Raw genomic sequence first — 20069 nt, forward strand, 5'->3', positions numbered from 1 at the left:
GTACTGTTTAGCAAACTTAGCTGAAAAGCTATAAGCTATGAGCTGAAAACTAAAGAACTGTTATGATTAAAAGTGTTTGGTAAAATTAGCTTTTTGATAAGCTGATAAATGTAAAAAGACTAAAAATGACATCTTTAAAAAATTTAAAGTAGTTTGTTAACATATTAAAATTTAACATTTTGTCTTAAAAAATTAACATTTTGAAATAAAACTATTAGCATAATCATGATCTAGCATCACATAATGATGTAACAATATTGTTGCGAATCTCCTCCATTTCAATAGAGGTCTGACTTAAATTTTCGTTGATGGAGATATTACTACTTGAAGATGAAGGGAGCGGAGTGCGAATGAAGATAATGGAGGGATTGTCGTGCGGTTAAAGTTGTTGAGAAGAGAAAAGGGTTTTAATTGAGAATGGTAGAGTATGTCATTTCTTTAAAATAATAAGGATAAAGATTGAAAAAAAAAATTAGGAAGCTAGTAGCTTATTTTGAAACGCTACATAAATGTAGTGTTCCAAAATAAGCTCTTATTTTAAGCTAGGAGCTTATTTTAGGAACATTACCAAACAGAGCTTATAGCTTATTAGTAGCTTAAAATAAGTTATAAGCTCTTAAATAAGCTTTGTCAAATAGAGCATTAAACTCTGTTGGGCAAACTTAGCTGAAAAGCTATAAGTTATAAGCTATGAGCTGAAAACTAAAGAACTGTTATGATTCAAAGTGTTTGGTAAAATTAACTTTTTGATAAGCTGATAAATGTAAAAAGATTAAAAAGGACATCTTTAAAAAATTTAAAGTAGTTTGTTTACATATTAAAATTTAACATTTTTTCTTCAAAAAAAATATTAACATTTTGAAATAAAACTATTATCATAATCATGATCTAGCATCCCATAATGATGTAGCAATATTGTTGCGAATCTCCTTCAGTTCAATAGAGGTCTAACTTAAATTTTCGTTGATGGAGATATTACTATTTGAAGATGAAGAGAGCGAAGTGCGAATGAAGATGGAGGGATTGTCGTGCGGTGAAAGTTGTTGAGAAGAGAAAAGGGTTTTGTTTGAGAATGGTAGAGTATGTCATTTCTTTAAAATAATAAGGATAAAGATGAAAAAAAATTAGGAAGCTAGTAGCTTATTTTGAAACGCTACCTAATGTAGCGTTTCAAAATAAGCTCTTATTTTAACCTATGAACTTATTTTGGAAACATTACCAAACTAAATTTATAGCTTATTATAAGCTATATGCTTCTAAATAAGATTTGTCAAACAGAGCCTAAATATAGCAATACAAAACATTACTTTCCAAATATACTCTAGTAATGTTATTACCGTCAAATTCGCAATCACTACATTTGAATATGTAGACAAGATAACTCATTATTTAGGTTTTATGACACAATCATTAAATTTGAATAGGTTTTATGACGAGGGAAATCGCAAATCACAATCATTACATTTGAATATGTAGACAGACTTTTGGTTTTTAAGATTTGAGCAATTTGAATTTTAAGCATTTGATGAGAAAATAGGACCTCGGGGGAAGGGAAAGTTTTGGCCAAGGGTGTGGCAGAGAGAAATGGTGACCTAACCAACAAGAATCAAACTCACAACTTTCTATTTCACAACACAAACATCAACCATCCAAACTACCACTCATCTTGTGTATAGGAAGGAAGGATACTCTATTTACCCATTGTAGTTGCGTTCAGAATGAGTGTTCCATTGTAGATGTGTTCTAGATAAGTGTTCCGTTCAAGCGATGTTTCAAATGAGTATTGTTTCGTCGCTGCAGATCCTTAGGCCAAAAATTTTGGTCCGTCAGGATTCTTTTATTTTATTCGTGACAAAGTAGCATAAAAGAAACTATATCTCTACAAAAAGACCAACTGGCAAGCATCTTCACCAAGTCACTAACCATAGCAAGACTAAATTATTTAAGGGACAAGCTCAATGTTTTCTCTAGAAAATCTTAAACTTGAGGGGGCGTAATCTTAAACTTGAGGGGGCGTATTAGGACTCTGTATTTTAACGCACTAGAATTCATTCTCTCTCTCCTTATATTATTAGAAATATGATGAAGGAATATTAACCATTATCATTCCTATCCTGAATTTGTTATATCCTTATAAATATTAGGACTATATTATTCATATTTGACTAGGACTATTATTCGTGTTAGTTTAGGATTCTATATTCGTGTTGGTCTAGGATTCTATCTAGTATCTCTATATATTTACATTCTGTACTCTCAGACATCATTACTGAATACAATACTTTTACATACACTCTCATCTTGTTTCAGCTTCTAGGTTTCTCTCCCATTGAAGGTCCCGGTCTACCTGATGATGGCTCTGCTCGATCTTCTGAACGGACCATTACCGAGACTTCTCCTATGCCTACTGGGAATAGCCTATCATCGGCTCATCACTTTGTCTCTCTCAAATTGACCTCCCGTAACTATCTGTTTTGGCGAACATAGATGCTACCGTTCTTGGAAGGTCAAGGCCTTCTTGGCTTCATCGATGGGACTATTCCGTACCCGGTCACGTCGTCGGTTGCTGCTGCCGACACCGTCGCCTCGACTGCCGACAGCATGGCGGCGGCGGGTGAACTCGTTGCGCAACAGACGGCATGGAAAAGGCAAGACAAAACTATTTTATCTCTTTTAATTTCGTCTCTCTCAGAGGAGACGATGCGTTTTGCTGTTGGTTGTTCCACTTCGCGGAAACTCTGGCTCACCATAGAACAATCTCTCGCTTCTTCTTCGAGATCCCGGGCATGGCGATTGTTCGGTGAGTTACAAGCTTTACGACAAGGTGACTCTTCAATAGCGGACTACATCGGCCGTGCGCAACTATTAGTTGATGATTTGGCCATGGCCGGTCGCGATGTTACGTTAGACGATCAAAATTTGTATGTCTTTCGTGGCTTGCGGTCTAAGTTTCGTCCACTTGTGGCAACCCTAGCTCGGAGTGCTCTGGTTCCGCTTGCCGAGGTGGCAGACTTCTTGGTATCTCAAGAATGGATCTGTGCCGGGGGTGTGGCGGCAGTCGCGATGGCAGCAAGCAGAGGCGGTGCAACTGCGGGTCACGACGGCCATGGCGGTCGCGGCTCGGGCGTGGCTCAAAGTCAGGTCCGCGGTGTCAAATTTGCAACAAGCAAGGTCACGATGCTCTTGCGTGTTGGCATCGGTGCAACTGCGGGTCACGACGGCCATGGCGGTCGCGGCTCGGGCGGAGGCAGGCGCGGTCGCGGTCGCGGGCGTGGCTCAAAGTCAGGTCCGCGGTGTCAAATTTGCAACAAGCAAGGTCACGATGCTCTTGCATGTTGGCATCGGTTCTTGACCCCCCCCCCCCCCCCCCCCCCCCCCCACGGGCTCCTCAGGCGAATGTGGCCGTTCCTGGTGATAATGGTGATAGTACTGGTCCCAATGAGTGGTTCCCTAACACCGGTGCTACGAATCATGCCATCCATGATTCATCCTTAATGACCTCTGCAACAAGATATGATGGCCCAGAAACTCTACGAGTCGGTAGTGGTACATGTTTGCCTATAGTTAATGTTGGTTCCGCTTCGTTAGCCACTAATTCTAGGTCGTTTAAATTACATGATGTTTTGCATGTCCCTGGTCTTTCTTCCTCTCTATTGTATGTTCAACGCTATTATTCTAGATTCGTGTTGGTCTATGATTCTATCTAGTATCTCTATATATTTACATTCTGCATGTACTCTCAGACATCATTACTGAATACAATACTTTTACATACACTCTCATCATAAATACATATCTCATCATGTATTTCAAATTATCACAGATCAATAATATACAGTTTGCATCGCACGGGTGGTTGATATAAAAGCAAAAAAGTAAGAAAAGCTAGCATAGCTTTAATTTGAATTTGGTAATGATTAGCATAACAAAGAATGTGGTTGTTAGGTTGTAAAGTAGGTGATAGCAAGCCTGGCCTGGCCTACCTGCTTATATATAAATCCATTATTTTGAAGTTTGAAGCGCTATAAAATGAAACGGTCTGCATAAATTTTAATCGCCAGATAGAGTTAGTTTATAAGAGCAGATAGAATAAATTTGCAGAAATTAAATTAAATGGCTGCACTTCCTCCACAACCGGCAGGTAGAGTACGTACAATATATGTGTTAATTAATTCTTCCAAATATGATATGATATGATGATGAGGATGATGTTGCAGTTGATTACAGCATATACCGGCCACTATACAGAGCTATTTTGGAAGCAAATTGGGTGGAAGCTGAAATCTTCTTCACCCAACACCGTGAAGCAATTCAATCTCCACTTAACATCAACTTAGAGACTGCATTGCATGTTGGTGCTAGAGTAGGTAATGTCTTCTTCACCCAAAACCTTGTAGCATTACTGTTGGAAAATGAACAAGTAGAAGCGCTTGGCCCCAGAGATGCCGAAGGGCGTAACCCTCTTCACATGGCTGCCCGGCATGGAAACATTGAGGTGGCTGGTATCCTTCTTGCCAGGAATCCTAATCTCCACTATCTTCCCAACAACAATGGCTGGTTCCCCATCCATTATGCGGCTACGAATCATCGCAAAAGCAAGGACGTCTTTCTCTATTTCTATCGTCTCACTAGGGATGGTCAACACGGGCAGCCTAATCCATATCAAGGCCCAACTGGTGTCTCTTTGCTTGCTGAATTAATCGAATATAAATTCTATGGTACGTATATATAGTACGTAGTACAACGGCAAATTATGCTGTGCATCCGTATGCACCATGCATGGTGCATACGGATGCAAAAACGACGTCGTTTTAATAAAACGCGCGTTTCTCCTTAAAAAAAAAAAATCAGGTTCGATTCCCAGCAACAACATATGAACTAAAATTTCATAATCGATGAACTATATTTCCATAATCGATGAACTATAATTCCATAATCTAATCTATGAACTAAAAATTCCAGAATGAATGAACTAAAATTCCATAATCTATAAACTAAAATTTCAGAATCGATGAACTACAATTCCATAATCGATGAACTATAATTCCATAATCAATGAACTATAATTCCATAATCTATGAACTAAAATTCCAGAATGAATGAACAATATAATGTTGTTGCTGGGAATCGAACCTGAAAATTTTTTAAAGGGGAGACGCGCGTTTTTTAATAAAACGACGTCGTTTTGGCATCCGTATGCACCATGCATGGTGCATACGGATGCACAGCATAACGATTGGTAGTACAACCCCGTCCAACTATATTTGCTTAGCTAGCTTATTATTAAAATTTAATTGTGTATATATATATATATATATATACAGATTTGGCTCTGCAGGTGATTGGACAGTACCCTGATTTGGGCCGTCATAAGAGATTAGCTAACGACGCATCAGCTTTGGTTGTCATACTTAATGACTGTTCCATTGTTAACAAACACAGTCTAAAATTTTGGCAAAGTTTCATATACTATTGTGAGTAATGTAACTTTCCATTTCTATCGTCTATCTTTATATATATATATATATATGAGTAAATACTCAAAATGGTCCCTCGACTATAGCTAAATTCACAAATTGGTCCTCGACTTTTAATTTCAACCAATTAAGTCCTTAACTTTGTAATTTTAACATAATTTGGTCCTCTGTCTATTTGACCGTTTGTTGATTGTGATTTTTGAGGATATATATGTAATTCCATGGTCCATCGTCGGTTTTTTAAGGTTCTAGTTGCATTTCCAGACCGTACTGTTACATTTGAATCTACTGCCAAAAGCAATGTACCAAATCCGGTCGCCTTTCTTCATACCAGAGCGAAGAAGACGACGTGTTTCCGAACCAGTGCAACGTCATCCTGGAGGCCTCCACGTGCTCTGACGAGAGCTAAAGGTTCTTCTGGAGATCGTCGATCACGGTCAACAAACATTCAAGTAGATAGAAGACCAAATCGTGTCAAAATTACAAAGTTAAGGACTTAATTGGTTGAAATTAAAAGTCGAGGATCAATTTGTGAATTTAGCTATAGTAGAGGGACCATTTTGGGTATTTACTATATATATATATATATATACACACACTTATTGTTCGATCTCGTGCCTGTAAACCATTTAATTACTGCTCATTTCAATTTTTAACTTACTAGTAAAATTATTATTGCATGCATTATATTGCAGGTGTTTCTAAGGACGAGTCAGAAGCATATACACCAATTTTTCACATCATCACCTCACTACTACCATGTATGTATGTCGTATGGATGTGTGTATACATAACTACCTAACATAACCACATCAGATCAGAATATATATATATATATATATATATATATATATATATATATATATATATATATATATAGTTGGAAGCTAAGATATATAATAATAAAAAGTAATAGATTTTTATTTTTATTGTTTTAATTGGATATTTCTATCAGGGCTCGTAGGGAAGAGTATAGTAAACAAAATGGTGCTGCACCACCAAGCTGTGAAGCTTCTTAAATGCTTGTGTTATCAACTCACAACCCTAAATGATACACAAGTGGTCTCACTGGCAAAGGATGCAGTCATTGAAGCAGCGAGTTTAGACATTTCGCAAGTTATCCTAAATATTGTGGAAGCATATCCTATGTCGGTTTATTTCAAGAACTCCGATGAGCAGAATATACTTCACATTGCAGTAAAGAAACGTAGCGAAAATGTTTTTAATCTTGTTTGTGGAACCAATGTGGTTAGGAGTACTTTACTGAATTTTCCGGACATAAATCTTAATAGTGTTTTGCATTTGGCTGGGAAATTGGCACCTCCACACAAACTAAATCTTGTTTCTGGTGCAGCTCTTCAAATGCAACGAGAGCTTCAATGGTTTAAGGTATGGTATATATGTCACAATCCATCATATGTTTTCTCTCATTTTTATTTTTATTTTTATTTTTGTGATGACGGTGAAACTCACATCCATGGACTACATGAAGGTGCATACACAGGGTAAACCCCATGCTAGTACTGTCTTGTTAGTAAACCAGTCTAGACAGTTCTATTGAGAGTCAAACTTGTTATCTTGTAGTTATAATTCAACAAACTTGTTATCTTGTAGTTATAATTCAACAATTTAGAGACCAATTTGGTTGGAGTTGGTGTTGGGATTGTCTGACCTAACATACTTTTATTTTTATTTTTTAACTAACACACACACACACACACACACACACACACACACACACACACATATATATATATATATATATATATATATGATTCATTTAATTTCATCTAATCTGCAGGAAGTGAAAAAAATCTCACCATCACGTTTCTTGTCATATCGGAATAGAAATGACAAAACTCCGAGTATGGTCTTTACGGAGGAGCATAAGGAGTTAAAAGAGGCAGGGGAGAAATGGATGAAAGACACAGCAACTTCATGCACAATTGCCGCAGCCCTCATTGTTACTGTAGTCTTTGCAGCAGCCATTACAGTTCCTGGTGGCAATAATGGTGGAAATGGCCTCCCAATCTTCTCCAACAACACTGTTTTCACAGTATTCGCCATCTCAAATGCTGCATCTCTCTTCACATCAGCTACTTCCTTGCTCGTCTTCTTGTCCATCCTAACTTCACGCTATGCAGAACAAGACTTCCTATATGCTCTTCCCAAGAGATTAATCATAGGCCTCTTCACCTTGTTTTTGTCCATAATATTTATGATGAGTGCCTTTTCCGCCACAGTTTATCTCGTATTTGGACATAACAGAAGGGGAGTTCTTATTGTAGTGGCTGCATTTGCATGTTTGCCGGTCACTTCATTTGTGCTTCTTCAATTCCCTTTGCTGGTAGATTTGGTGTCATCTACGTACGGACGGGGCATTTTCAATCAGCGTGGCTTTCCCCAACTCCTAGTTTGACAACTTATTAATTACTGCTTCATATCTTGTAATCCATTTGTTGCGGGCTTTGATTTAAAAAAGGAAAATTATGTTTTTTTCCATAAGTTATATGCTTATAATACTTTTTTCTCATGAGTTATTCATTCTATGAGTGGAAGGATTATTAGTATGCTATTTGTGGGTGGATTTATAGTAAACTGTTATTCCATTTAATTTGTAGTAGTTTTTATGAAATCAACGATGAAGCAATAGAGATGAATACAAAAGAGAGAAACTAGAGCTTACTGGAATTGAAGCAAGAGAGGATGAAAGAGTTTGTTATGAGTTGTTACAATTTTTAGTACCCTATTTGATTGAAATCAGGCAGCCATATATCTCCAACACACTTCACCACATGTACTAAATATAAACAGAATGTGAAAAACCAAAAAAAAAACAGCAATAATGTTTTTAACCTAAGCTACCAACATCCTAGAAATCACAAACAATCATTTCAAGTTCAGTCAGAAACTGACTACAAATTCCCATCTGCACACGTGAGATGTTAAAAGCTAATGCCTAAAGTTATGTTGAAAGCTGAGTTCTTCAGTTCATGGTGAAGAAAGCTTCAGACTTGAAGAATTCATGGTGAAGTAACTTGGCTGCTTCTAATTCTGCTAGAGCGCCTAACAGGAGTAATAATTTCTTCACCTCCACCACTTCCCTATAATAACAAAGAAAATAGCCATATTTGTTAGAAAAAAACAACATTTTTAGAAGAGGGGGATGGTGTTTATCAGCCTGAAAAAAATAACATTTTTTGAGTGCTGGACTTACATGCTTGATTGGGATCCTCTCATAGGTGGTGAAACTTCCATAAGAAGGCGATGGCGAACCCAGAGAGTAATCCGAAGAAGCAGCAACCGACTCCCTTCTCGAACTGCTGCTTTTGCCCGGTTTTCTTTCCTGTCTCCGAGCTCTGCTGGTCTGTTGCATTGCAGCATCCTTTCTGCTGTGAGATGTGCTCACTTCAAAGCTGCTGCTCATTTCCGAAGGGCAAGACGACTCTGCAACAACATCGGTTTCTGGTTCCCAATCCTCATCAGAAGTTTGTTTCTCTTGCACTATATGCTTTGCAGAAGCTGATGATACTAGGTTGTTCTTGGGCAAACATGCTGGAACCACCACATAATCTGGAGTCGGGTTCTTTTGTTTGACAAAGATGAAAGCTGCAACTGCCACTGCACTGAGTAAGAACGACGAAATTCCTAGGATTGTAGAACTCCTTTCCTGAATCGTAGACGCCAGCATTTCTAAAGTTGAGGGCTTCTCAACACAAGAATCATCCATTTTAGTCTCGAGATTGGCATCCAACAAAGCGGTTTCAAGTTCAGTATGGGGAATTGCATTATCATCACCCTCGAATTTAACCACTTCGACTACTTCAGGCTGAATATCAGCGGGTGCAGTAGCAGATTCAGTTTTGATATCAAAGTCCTGTGACACAGCAGCAACTTCATCAGCATTAACAGAATCATAGCAAGAAGCAACGAGCTCTTGCTTTAGATCCTGACCACCCTCGACTTCTAACACGAGGCTTTCTTCAGATTCCATTTCCACATCCTCTTCAACCTTATCCTCCTCCAATTCAAATTCAGCCTCTTCAGCTTTGGCATCCTCTTTAACCTCAAACTCGAGGTTTTCACCTTCTTCTTCTTCTTCAGATCCTTCACCATCAGACTCAACATCCTCTTTCACCTCATCTTCTTCAACTTTTTCTACCATTTTCTCAGGTTCTACATCATCTTCTTCCAATTCCTCAAACTCTCTATCCTCTTCTAATTCCCATTTACTACCCCCTTCAAGATCAGCACTGATGTCTATAAACTGCACTGGACTAAAACCCGAAGTCCCCATGAACTGATCCTTCAAAGTAGATTGAAACAACCCAGAAATTTGTGATCCCAAGTGAGAGATATTGGTGAGTTTCAAATCTTTGACTCCATAACCATTGAGGATTGGAGTATCAGTCACTGAGATTGATAAACAAGCAATCATGACAAGGAAAATAGTACTATAAAACAACTTCGAATGGACATAGAATCTACGTTTCGTTGGCTTAAATACATCTGGGATTTCCTTAACCATTTCATCTGTTTCATCAGTTTCTGGTTCTAGTACTATCTCCTCCTCCAAAGACTTATCTACCACCACTACCTCTTCCTCTGAAGACTTAGGCTCTTCAGCCATGTCTGTTTCTTCAACTGCAGATTCTACTACTACTACCTCTGCCTCTGAAGAAGAAGAATCCTCAGATTCCTTCTGAGAATCTTCCATCTGAGACTCAGAGTCAGAGTTCTCAGATACAATTTCAGACATAAAACTCTCATCTAGCTGCTTAGGCTCCCCCATATCACCACCCTTATCCAAGCTTCTAAGAACATCAATTCTTGGATTTGGTCTGTAGTGAAGAAACTGAGGCCTAGGAGAAAGGTAATTAGTCTTGGGATCATAAGGGCTCGGAGATGGATCAGCATCAAGTGGAGCTATATTAGTACTAGGAGAAGACAAAGTGGAACAAGAACTTATGTTCTTTGAGGATGTTTCAGCAGTGAAACAATCAGAATCTGTTACTACTGTCTCAGATAATGAATCAGAAACATTATCACAATATAAAGGTACCTCAGCAAATTTTACCCTTTTCAAGGTTTTTGTAACTGGAGGACCTTGAACTTGAAGAATATCCTCCTTATGGTCCGGAATGCCCAGAATGCTGCTCTTATCCGCACGAATCTCGGGCTTTGGCTTGGAATATTCGGTAGATTCTGAAGAGATCGATGAAAAGAACGTAGCTTTACCGTCGCACAACGTGATTGAAGACCGAACCGGCTCATTTCTGTCCACCAAGACCTTCTTTTTGGGTGATGGGCAGATCTTGGAAGCGGCGGAAATGGTCGGAGACATGAAATTTTTGGAGCCCTTCGCCGGTGACCGGAGTTTCGCCGCTCTTTCGTTTTCTTTCTCTGCGAAATCCCATGAAGATGCAGCAACCTCCTCTTTCACCGGTAAACCCCTCCTCCCAGAATCTGAAAAACACCCAAATCCAATTAAAATCAAGAAAAAACTAATTTTTTAAAAAAATCTTGATAACTCAGTTTTCTTGAATTCAAAAAGCTCAGTACCTGCCGGGCTATTAGCGGGAGTGATGGGATTGAAGCTTCGTCTAGGGTTCGTGAGCGGAAAAGGCTTGGGAGAAGGACTGCCACTGAAACTTCTCCTGGCGGCGGAATGGACCTCCGAGGAGGAGGAGATTCTTGGGTGGGGACTGTGCCTTAACGGCACCGGCGACGGAGATCTATTGGAGGAGCCCGCCATTGTTGATGAAGCAAGAGATCAGCACACAAAGAGGGATGATTTCAAGTTTGGAAATTTCTCAATCTTTGAAACGGTGGTTTAATTTTAGGAAGATATTGATTGATAATAATGGATATGATTATGGAGATGGTCAAAATCAATTTTATTGGTCGAGTGTGGTAACGGCTAGTTTCCAATTTGAGGAGAGGGTTTTGGGGATTTGAATTTTGGGGTTTGTGACCGTTAGGGCAAAGAAAGTAGCCAATATGTCCGTTTGACTATCTTTTTGTTTCTGCCAAACTATTTTGATCCGTGGTGACTCTAAAATTGTACTCCGTAATTCAATTACTATTGTAGTTTACTAAGTTCTTAAAAATTTATAATATTAAATGCTATGTACTAAATTTTTAATATAGTTTAAGATTTGTAGTAATCACCCACCTTAAATATTATTTTAATTGTAAATATATTTATGTTCATAATTTTATCATAGGAATTCACACATAATAATTATTAAATAACAAAAATTTTATATATGAATAAACCTCATATATTGTATATTTTTATAACATATTTTCCGTGCATCGCACGGGACAAATACTAGTTGCAACATAAAAAGATAAAAGAAAAAGGTTTAAATTCCTATTGCTTTGCAAACCTTTTTACAGTTTAAACAAACAAACTTAGATTAGAGAAGTAAATGTAGGCATCTAATGCCTCCCCCAAAGTAAATCACGGGTGTGTATGGGTTAAGAGTTTGTTAAATTAGTTCATACTATATAGAGTTAATACCCAAAATTGTCCTTGACTATAGTGGTTTTTCTCAATTTTGTCCTAAACGACTTTGATGACCTAATATAGTCCCAGACTTTTGTGTTTCGCTCAATTTAGTCCTCCGTTTGTTATTCCATCAAATTGGTGTTAAATAAAGGGACAATTCAATAATATCAATATTGACCTCTCTTTACTTTCAACCTGCGAAGTGAAAAATCTCTCTTTCTTACACGAATTACACCCAGAGTTACTCTCAGACCTACGAATCAAATTTTATATTCGCAACTTTAGAAGTGATTCTGGGAATAATTCGTAAAAAAAAAAAAAAAAAAGGGATTTCGCACTTCACATGTCTATGAATAAAGAGATGCCAATATTAAAATTAATGAATTGTCTATTTATTTAACAACAAATGGACGGAATAACAAATGGGAGACTAAATTGAGCAAAAACACAAAAGTCTGTGACGAAATTGAGTAAAAACACAAAACTCTGGGACTACATTAAGTCACCAAAGTCGTTTAGGACAAAATTGAGAAAAACCACTATAGTCAAAGACGATTTTGGGTATTAACTCATACTATATACTTAGGCTTCACTATGTAGCTGTGAACATAATTGAAATTGACATCGTTTTGAATAGTTAAATTTTAGTTTTAAACTAATAACATGTGATTTAAGTATAAGGGGTTTGGTTTTTCTTAATTAAGGGTTGATAATCAAAGTATGAGTTATTGGGAGAGCTTATCCCATAATTGATCCGACAAAGCTCGAGTCCAAAATGAACTATAGACTTAATTGAGTTATTTTTATGTTGGGATGTCTAGTTGAAATTGTGATGATTTGTTTGACATTTTCCTTTACCTTAAAACTAATGGGAGTGTTTAATTTTAGGAAGATATTAATTGATTTTTAAAAAAAGTTGGACGTTGCTATGTCGTCGCATACCAACGCCATTTAACCAACAAGAAATAAGGAAAAAAAATAGTATTTAAAAAAAAAAAAAAAAAAAAACCGGCGGCCACTCTGAATCCCCAACACACCTGCGAGGTGGTCCGTGGCCCTAAAACACGCGTGTACTTGTTTCCCTTCCTAGTTCCTTCTCATGCAAAAGACTTGTTTTTGCAAGTGAAAAAATCCTTAAAAAAAAAAAAAAAAAAAAAAAAAAAAAAACACCTCAACTTCACATCTGGAAAAATTAAAAACAATTGCTCCAGTATTTTGGTATGAAAAAATCTCAAAAAAATCATAGATGGGGATGGAGACCCTAAAATGCGTGTCCTTCATAGATTCCATTTGATTTAAAAGCAGCATAGTTGTGGCTTCTCAAATGAGAGGTCTTAGGATCAAAACCTAGTGTGGAGGCATTAACTCTTTGTACTTCAGTAGGTTGAGAAAGTATGAATGAACATGTACTACATTGTAATAGAGTCGGTAGCTTTCAAAAAATAAAAATAAAAAATCAACTAACTTAATTGGCATGAGTGATCGTGCATTCTCATACGTTTGGTTCGCGGAATGAATTTTGAGGGAATATGAATACTATTCCATAGGGAATGGAATAGATAAAGAATAAACTAGAAATTGTATTTTATTGTTTGGTTCGGTGAAGGAATAGACTTTATGAATGTTATTATAGTGTTTGGTTGGTTTAAGGAATAGAAATGGAATATATGTGTAAAAGACATAACTACCCTTATACATAGGGGTGACCACGGTTCCGGTTCCAGTTCGGTTCTGGCTCGGAATTGCCGGTTCCGGTTCCGTAGATGGCGAAACCGGAACCGGAACCTTATAGTAAGGTTCCGGTTCCGGTTCCTTTTCATCTCAAACCGTAACCGGAACCATATTGGTTCCGGTTAGGAACCGGAACCGGAACCATACAGACGATTCGGCTCCAGTTCTGATTCAACAGTGCACGGTTCGGTTCGAACCGAACCGTGATCACCCCTACTTATACAGAATATATAATAATAATAATAATAATAATAATAATAATAATAATAATAATAATAATAATATTATTATTATTATTATTATTATTATTATTATTATTATTATTATTATTATTATTATTATTATTATTACATAAGATTTATAAATAATATTATTCAATATAATATTGATACGGTTTATTCACAAGGATGTATGTATGAACAATGATGTATGTAGACAAGAAGAAATAACTCAAATACTCTTTTATTCATTGATGTTCTTGTTTCTTTCTAGAGAGAGTTGAGAGTGAATTGTGTGTAGAGAGAGAGGGTAGTGGAGGAGAGAGAGGGAGGAGCCCCAAAAATGGAAGGCTAAGACCCCTTTTATAGGCCCAAGCTTGGGTGGGGTTGACTTTGACTCGTGGACCGGGACCTGAACCGTTTAACCCCGACCCAAACAGGAGCACAGAGCGTATGGGGAGAGCCTGAACTAACCCAGGGTATATTCCCCATCAAATATCAATTACAATATTGTAAATCTATGTCTTTTCACCAGAAGCGATCTTGTGCCTGGCCTGGACTTCGGCGATTAAGCGTCTACAGGCCGGCAAACCCCTTCCGCGACCATCCCCAGCATGGTGATCGCTACCATCACTTTGGCGTCTGCGAAGTCTCGCGTCGCGACCCTGTCTTCGTCGTCAGGGGCTTTGCCGGCGACTAGGACATCGCATGCACGATCGGATGGTGTAGTTGGTGTTGGGGATGTGTCGCGATTGTCACCCACTGCTCAGATTGTTGATCGGAGAAGTTCGGAATTTCCGGACTTTGTTGCGACGCCGGCAGTTTCCCGGCGACCTGCGACTACTGACAAAGAAATGAGCGTTGGTGATGGGCTCGGCGTGGTTGGGGCTGTTCTTCCCACTGGTCAAAAGTCCCCATACACTATATAAAATCTATTAGAAGAGAATGACTTTGCACCCATACACTCCCCATTTCCTACTATCAACTTTGAAATATAGTCAAGTTGAAGGATCAAAATTCAACATTTGTTTATATTTTTTCTTGCAATTATTATTGTATGTATCTCCTACTCCTTAATACATATACTTTAATGTAATACATTTAAGAGATTATGGTAGTGATATTTTTATTAGAAAAATACATTGTGATATTTATTTTTAAATACGATACATTTACATCGTTATACTCTTAATGATATGGAGATATTATGTTCTTATATGTATGTTGTACCTTAAAAAAATTATACTCCATATTACTTTTTCATTTCAAATACAAATAACATTGTAAATATTATCATTTCTAACTCCCCTTTCCCACCCCAAAAAAAAAAAAAAAAAATGCTCGAGTTTGGTATGGTATTTACTATTTAGCCTACACTGTACAAAATGGTAACATCATTACTTTCTTAGGAATGACCAAATGACAAGTCATAGATAAATTATCGACTACGGTACCTTTACAAAAAGTGTTCAAATTCATACCAAACATTATGGTTTTATATTCATTAATCACATATTAACGGGGTCAGAGACCAAAGGGATTAAATTTTATGGCAAATTATTGTGTGGACCACGATACAAAACAATATCGTTGAATATTATGAGTAAAAATAATGTATATTATGTGTTAGAATAATGTACATTACGTGTTAGAATACTAAAATTTCTGGGGTAATATAATGTAAATTATGTTTTAGAATAATTTATATGATGAGTTAAAAAATGTATATTAGTGCAACGAGTCACGTAAAAAGATAAATGCAAAATCACGTCGTTTTTCGACCATGGTCCAAACAGCCGTAACTATTTGAAACTTTATACCTGAATTCATTTTTATTTCCTAATACAGTGTATTTGTAGTCCACGTAAAAGCTGGCCTGGCCTATACAAAACAGATTAAGTAAATAATTATATATAATTTAAGGATGAACTTTTAACCAAAACCAAAATGGAGTACAGGTTGATTGTTCCAGGCAATTTTACATATTAAGAAATAAATTAAAGAGCAATTCACAAAACCAGCTTAATAATCCTATAAATATATTTGTTATAAGCATGAGAACATAAAGCAAAGCAGCAAATTTAACGTTGTTGTCGATCATATCCTTGAATTGAGAAAGTTAGCGATGGCGGCGGCGGCGAGAACAAGTAAGGGCAGGCAAAGGGTTGAGATGGTGAAGATGACAAACGAGAACAACCTTCAAGTCACGTTCTCGAAGCGCCGCGCCGGACTTTTCAAGAAAGCCAGCGAGCTTTCCACCCTTTGCGGCGTCGAGGTCGCCATTGTCGTTTTCTCGCCGGGAAAGAAGGTTTTTTCCTTCGGCCACCCGAGCGTGGAGGCGGTGGTGGAGAAGTTTCTCGGCGGCGACAACAGCAATCCGGTGGGTAACGAGGCCGGCGGGGTGGCGTCGCCGACGGAGCAGCTGATTGAGGCTCACCGGAGTGCGAGACTCCGGGAGCTCAGTATGGAGCTGGCGCGCCTGGAGGCGATGATGGAGTCGGAGAAGAAGAGGGGCGAGGCCATTGATGAAGCTGTGGCGGCGAACCGTGAAGCTCAGGGATGGATTCGAGCTTCTCCCGATGAACTCAACTTGCAGCAGCTTCAAGCTCTGAAGAATGGCATGGAGAATCTGATGGTGGAAACTCACCGGAAAGCTCAGCAGGTTATGGTGGCGATGCATGGAAATAATGGGTTCCCTTTTAACCCATATGGTGCAATTATTAGGGGGGGCTCAACTTCTGCACTTGGTGGTGTCGCCGCCGGAGCGCTTCCTTTGAATGGTGGTGTCGCCGCCGGAGCTCATCCCTTTACTAGTGGCGGCGCCGCCGGAGCTTCATCAAGTAGCTACAATGTATTCACTGCAAGGGGGGATGCAAGCACCAGTGAGGGCGCTAATCTTGGAATTAGCCGCCAATTTTTCTAAACATCTAAATATGGTAATATTTTTTTTTAAAAAAATAATGTCTTTATTTGATACTATTATTTACTCTTTCTTTTTTTTTTTTTTTTTTTTTTTTTTTTATTGTACTCCATTATACATTACAATGTAAGGCTGGTATTTTAAAAATTTTCAATCTATTATATACAAATTGAATTAGATTTTTTTTTTAATGTTCAAATGTATGTTCATATATTATTATCGATACGTTTGATATTAATTTTTGATTAAGTAACGATACATACAAATTTTTTATTTTTTTTTTACAATAACATATTGAATAAGAAAGAAGTCAAATACAAAAATAATAACATCAAATAATAATAATGGTAATTTTTTGGATGCATTAGAGAGAAACATTAGAAAAAAAAAATTGAAAATAAAGAATGTTAAGATATAATCCATTCCAGCTCGTAAGTTTCTTGAATGTTAAAGAAAATCGACTTACATGTGGACTCCCTTTCAATAAGTCTATGTCAATTTGAGCATGATATGGGAGCATTATTGAAAGTCGGGTTCACATGTAAACCGCTTTTCTTTTAAATTAATAGGTAAGAAAACACCCGATTTATCTTCATGAAGAATTTGTCATAGCGACCTGAGGGGCCATCAATGAGTTGAGCCATAGTTCTCCAGGAATGATGCATTTATAAAGAAGTCCACATCTATAGGTTCTATCATTTTCTTCTTCTTCTTCCAAAAGGTTGAATTCCAATCTCAAGGGTATGGACCATGGTCCACTATATAACAATTGGCAAATGCTCAAGAAATCTTAAAATATTAACTTTGATTAATCCATCTAATTCTGTAAATAATGTCTTCATTCTTCTAAGAAAAAAATAACACCATTACATCATCTTCAAAGCCACCAAATTGTCTGGACAAAACCGGCTCCCCACATGCAAGTCGCATAAGTGATTATTAAGGAAAAAATTATCAGCCTAAAGCATACACAGCTAACATGATACAACAGCAACTAGGGTTTTAGGATGGGACAAAAATGTTTTTTTTTTTGGTATCCTTCTATATAGTTTGTATAAAATATAAAGGTTTACTCTTTTAGGCACGCAAGCGGGGATAGCTCAGTTGGGAGAGCGTCAGACTGAAGATCTGAAGGTCGCGTGTTCGATCCACGCTCACCGCAATCTTGGCATTTATTTTTGTCTAAAATCTGATGATCTATATTTTTGTTTTTGTTTTTTTTTTTTTTTCCCTCACTAAATAACTAAAATTCAATATTTAATGGATAACATTTTTTTTAAACAAATAAAACTTCGACTTTTAAAAACACAATTTATAATAATGTTTAAGGAAAGCTTGGAATTTTCAATTGTTGCCATAATAGCCAAACTTTTTTTTTTTTTTTTTTGAATGCTACTGACTCTATTACATTGTAGTATCTGTTCAAACATACTTTCTCAACCTACGCCTCTACTGAGGCTCGATCTCATGACCTCCCACATGGGAGAGGTCATTACATGCCATCTGAACACAAAGTGCTTGGCTCATAATAGCCAAACTAAAATTTAATATTTGGATAACAATTTTTTTTTTTTAACGTGGGCTTTTCAAAATACAATTTTATAATAATGTTCAAAGAAAGCTTCAAATTTTCAATTGTTGTCATAATAGCCATTGTATAAGTTCATGAGTTATATATAATCTCAGTAGTGTCGATTTGCTAATGTTAACTATAAGTCTAAAATTTGAAATCCATCAGTATAAAACTTGTTTGGTGATAGTCGTAGTAAGCAGGGAATGGAAAGAAGGTTGAGAAAGTGAACTCTTCTGAGATGTGGTTCTCTAAAGATGACGAATGAGAATTGAGCAATGCGTGGCTAAGCACAAGGGCGTAGGAGCACTAGATAGTTAAGTCTCAAAGCTAACCAAGGAAGCATAATCAAAGTAATACAAGTAAAAGTAAAGCAACAAGCAAATGTAAAGAAAGCAAGTAAACAAGCTAATTGGAATCAAGTGAATGGAGAACTTAATTGGACTAGGTGTTCCTTGATGGGATACAATAGAATAACCCTAGGTATAGGAAGTAATCACGATTCTTGAAAGATGTTTTCCATTGCCAAAGCCACTCTTGCGGTCTATCTGGCCTATCAAGTAGTAGAATCCCCCTTTTTTTTTTTGAATGTTACTGACTCTATTACATTGTAGTATCTGTTCAAACATACTTTCTCAACCTAATGAAGCACACAGATCAGAGTCAACAACGCCTCCACTGAGGCTCGATCTCATGACCTCCCACATGGGAGAGGTCACTACATGCCATCTGAGCACAATGTGCTTGGTCAAGTAGTAGAACCCTACTAGTTGAGACATTTCATCGAGCACCTTAAATCTACATCTTCTTCTGAATTCCGTCTCTCGACATAAGGTGGGAATTGCAAGTGGAATAGACTATAGTGTAGTCACAATCTCTTGGAAACTACACGCCTCCTAGATCTCTTGTAAAATGTGACCTTCATTATACAAGAGTATACACAAAGTTCACTTCCAACAAAAATTCAAGCCAATGCATCAAGTCGTATCACTATCTAACTGCAATCAAAACATTCTAGTATCCTAACAAGTAAACATAATCATAATTCTCTAAGAATTAGCTACACATTGTCACATATGCATAGTGAAGATGAAAAATCAATGGAAGCATTTGAAATTAAAATTAATACTCAAAATTGTCCTCGACTATAGTGATTTTTCTTAATTATCGACGAAAAAATCCGTTGTTAAATTTAGCGACGGAAAATATCGTCGCAGTTCCCTTGCAAAGTTTCTCATCCAACGAAGTGAACGAACTAATTTATTAAAGTATGGAAGTGATATTGAGATCAACCTCATCTAAGTTAGTCGGATAGTAGGTTAATTAGTTTGATAACCATGATTTTCTTAGTCTTAAGCTAGTCAAGTTATGCTTGGATTAACTCGATCACTCTCGAGACTCCTCTTAACCATTATACGGATCGGACCGGAAACCAATTTACTAAATTAAATTATCAATGACAAACATGTGCACGTACAAATCTATTATATACCTACACCTAAAATTATCCAATTTTATCATGATATGTATTTAGATTCTTTATGTAAGGCATATATATCAATCAAACTTCCCATCACAAGAGGAATTATAAGTTCCTAAACAAATAACATGTCTAATATGTTAAGATAATAACAGTGTT

At 37.1% G+C, this 20069-nt stretch overlaps 3 protein-coding genes and 1 non-coding gene across 4 annotated transcripts; 3 read left to right on the forward strand and 1 right to left on the reverse strand.

Annotated features, from left to right (window-relative positions):
• The first annotated feature begins 4392 nt into the window (after positions 1-4392).
• LOC109168297 (ankyrin repeat-containing protein NPR4-like) lies at positions 4393-7973 on the forward strand. Its single transcript, XM_019317315.1, has 5 exons — positions 4393-4718; positions 5325-5474; positions 6173-6238; positions 6433-6866; positions 7279-7973. The coding sequence occupies exons 1-5, from the start codon at positions 4469-4471 to the stop codon at positions 7894-7896; spliced, it is 1518 nt and encodes a 505-aa protein (XP_019172860.1). The 5' UTR covers positions 4393-4468; the 3' UTR covers positions 7897-7973.
• A 339-nt stretch (positions 7974-8312) lies between these two features.
• On the reverse strand, positions 8313-11402 carry LOC109168283. Its single transcript, XM_019317301.1, has 3 exons — positions 11040-11402; positions 8695-10943; positions 8313-8581 (listed from the first exon to the last, which is right to left on the reverse strand). The coding sequence occupies exons 1-3, from the start codon at positions 11230-11232 to the stop codon at positions 8501-8503; spliced, it is 2523 nt and encodes an 840-aa protein (XP_019172846.1). The 5' UTR covers positions 11233-11402; the 3' UTR covers positions 8313-8500.
• Positions 11403-16065: 4663 nt separating this feature from the next.
• On the forward strand, positions 16066-16863 carry LOC109165584 (agamous-like MADS-box protein AGL62). Its single transcript, XM_019314423.1, has one exon. The coding sequence runs from the start codon at positions 16066-16068 to the stop codon at positions 16861-16863; it is 798 nt and encodes a 265-aa protein (XP_019169968.1).
• Positions 16864-17949: 1086 nt separating this feature from the next.
• On the forward strand, positions 17950-18022 carry TRNAF-GAA. Its single transcript has one exon. It is a non-coding gene; the product is annotated as a tRNA-Phe (tRNA).
• The last annotated feature ends 2047 nt before the right edge of the window (positions 18023-20069 follow it).

The sequence above is a fragment of the Ipomoea nil genome, unplaced genomic scaffold, assembly GCF_001879475.1.
Source record: "Ipomoea nil cultivar Tokyo-kokei standard unplaced genomic scaffold, Asagao_1.1 scaffold0317, whole genome shotgun sequence".
Taxonomy (NCBI): Eukaryota; Viridiplantae; Streptophyta; class Magnoliopsida; order Solanales; family Convolvulaceae; genus Ipomoea; species Ipomoea nil.